The sequence below is a fragment of the Penaeus monodon genome, unplaced genomic scaffold (genome assembly GCF_015228065.2).
Source record: "Penaeus monodon isolate SGIC_2016 unplaced genomic scaffold, NSTDA_Pmon_1 PmonScaffold_604, whole genome shotgun sequence".
Lineage (NCBI taxonomy): Eukaryota > Metazoa > Arthropoda > Malacostraca > Decapoda > Penaeidae > Penaeus > Penaeus monodon.
In genome coordinates, this window is record NW_023661040.1 from 22,501 (window position 1) to 24,530 (window position 2,030).

Sequence of the window (2,030 nt, forward strand, 5' to 3'; positions counted from 1 at the left end):
TTCACAGACAAAACTTCCATCCTGAGCCGTTGGTCTGAGCATTTTCAGGCCCTCTTCAGCGCTGACCGCGTCGTCCAGGACTCAGCAGTTCTCCGCATTTGTCAGAAGCCAGTCATAGAGGAATTGGATGAACTACCATCTATAGAAGAAATTTCAAAAGCCATAGAGCAGCTGAAGTGTGGCAAGGCAGCAGGAGTTGATGGGATCCCACCAGAGATCTGGAAAGATGGGGGACCAACACTACACAGCAAGCTCCACGAACTCCTTGTCTGTTGTTGGGAGCAGAGCAAGCTTCCAAGAGACCTCCGTGATGCAGTCCTTATCACTTTGTACAAGAACAAAGGAGAAAAGTCGGACTGCTCAAACTACCGGGGGATAACATTGCTCTCTATCGCGGGAAAAGTCTTCGCCCGAGTGCTTCTGAACAGATTGCTACCCACCATCGCTGAAGACCACTTCCCAGAAACCCAATGTGGATTCAGGACCAACAGGGGCACCACAGACATGGTGTTCGTCCTCAGGCAGCTCCAAGAGAAATGCCGGGAGCAGAACAAAGGGCTGTACGTGACTTTTGTGGATCTGACCAAAGCGTTTGACACTGTGAGCAGGAAGGGGCTATGGATGATCATGGAACGCCTTGGCTGCCCCCCAAAGTTCCTCAGCATGGTCATCCAATTGCACAATGATCAACACGGCCAAGTCAGGTTGAACAGCGACCTCTCTGAGCCCTTCCCCATCGTCAATGGCGTGAAACAGGGTTGTCTTCTGGCACCTACACAGTTCAGCATCTTCTTCAGCATGATGCTCAAGCAGGCCACTGAGGACCTTGACGATGACGAAGCTGTGTACATCCGCTACCGCCTTGACGACAGTCTGTTCAACCTCAGGGGACTGCATGCCCACACAAAGACTCTTGAGCAGCTGATCCGTGACCTCCTCTTCGCTGACGATGCTGCCCTCGTTGCCCACACCGAAAGAGCCTTGCAGCGCCTAACATCTTGCTTTGCAGAGGCTGCGCAGCTCTTCGGACTTGAGGTCAATATGAAGAAGACAGAGGTCCTCCACCAGCCTGCACCCCGGGAAGAATACCGCCCTCCTCACATCACTATTGGCGAGACTGAGCTGAAAGCAGTTCACCAGTTCACCTACCTGGGGTGTACCATCACATCAGATGCCAAGATCGACAGGGAAGTGGACAACAGATTAGCCAAGGCAAACAGCGCTTTCGGCAGACTCTACAAGAGAGTCTGGAAAAACAGACAGCTGAAGAAGGGTACGAAGATCAGTGTCTACAGAGCCGTCATAATCACCACCCTGCTGTACGGCTCCGAGTCATGGGTAACATACCGTCACCACCTACGACTCCTAGAGCGCTTCCACCAGCGCTGTCTCCGCACCATCCTCAACATCCACTGAGTGACTACGTCACCCAACGTGAGGTTCTCGAACAGGCAGAGATCATCAGCTTTGAGGCCATGCTGCTGAAGTCGCAGCTTCGCTGGGCAGGGCACGTCTCTAGAATGGAGAACATCGCCGCCAAGATAGCCCTGTACGGCGAACTTTCCACAGGCCACACCGTGACAGAGGTGGACCGAAGAAACGATACAAAGACTCCCTCAAGAAGTCCCTCGGTGCTGCCACATTTGACCACCGCCAGTGGTCGACACTCGCTGCTGACCGCCAGGCCTGGCGCCACACACCGTTCACCAGGCCGTCTCCTCCTTCGAGGACTCCCGTAGGTCTAACCTGAAGGAGAAACACCGCATGAAGAAGGACCGGGAAGCCTCAGCAGCTGTACCAGACCAGACTTTTGACTGCAGTCGCTGCGGCCGGACATGCCTGTCCGCATCAGTCTTGTCAGCGTGCGCCTGCAGTCGACGTGGAAAGCCCCTTTCATAAACTTCGTTCGCAAAGCCAAGCCATGATATATATAATATATAATATATATGTATATATATATAATGATATATATAATATTATATATATAATATATATATATATATATATAAATATATATATATTATATATAT

At 51.4% G+C, this 2,030-nt stretch overlaps 1 protein-coding gene across 1 annotated transcript in view; it reads left to right on the forward strand.

Moving 5' to 3' along the window:
- Positions 1–1,416, forward strand: part of LOC119571368 — a 2,695-nt gene extending 1,279 nt beyond the window's left edge. Inside the window, exon 3 of the mRNA XM_037918707.1 lies at positions 1–1,416. This exon is cut by the window's left edge and continues 85 nt beyond it. Coding sequence (XP_037774635.1) covers positions 1–1,416 — 1,416 coding nt within the window.
- Positions 1,417–2,030: the final 614 nt, after the last annotated feature.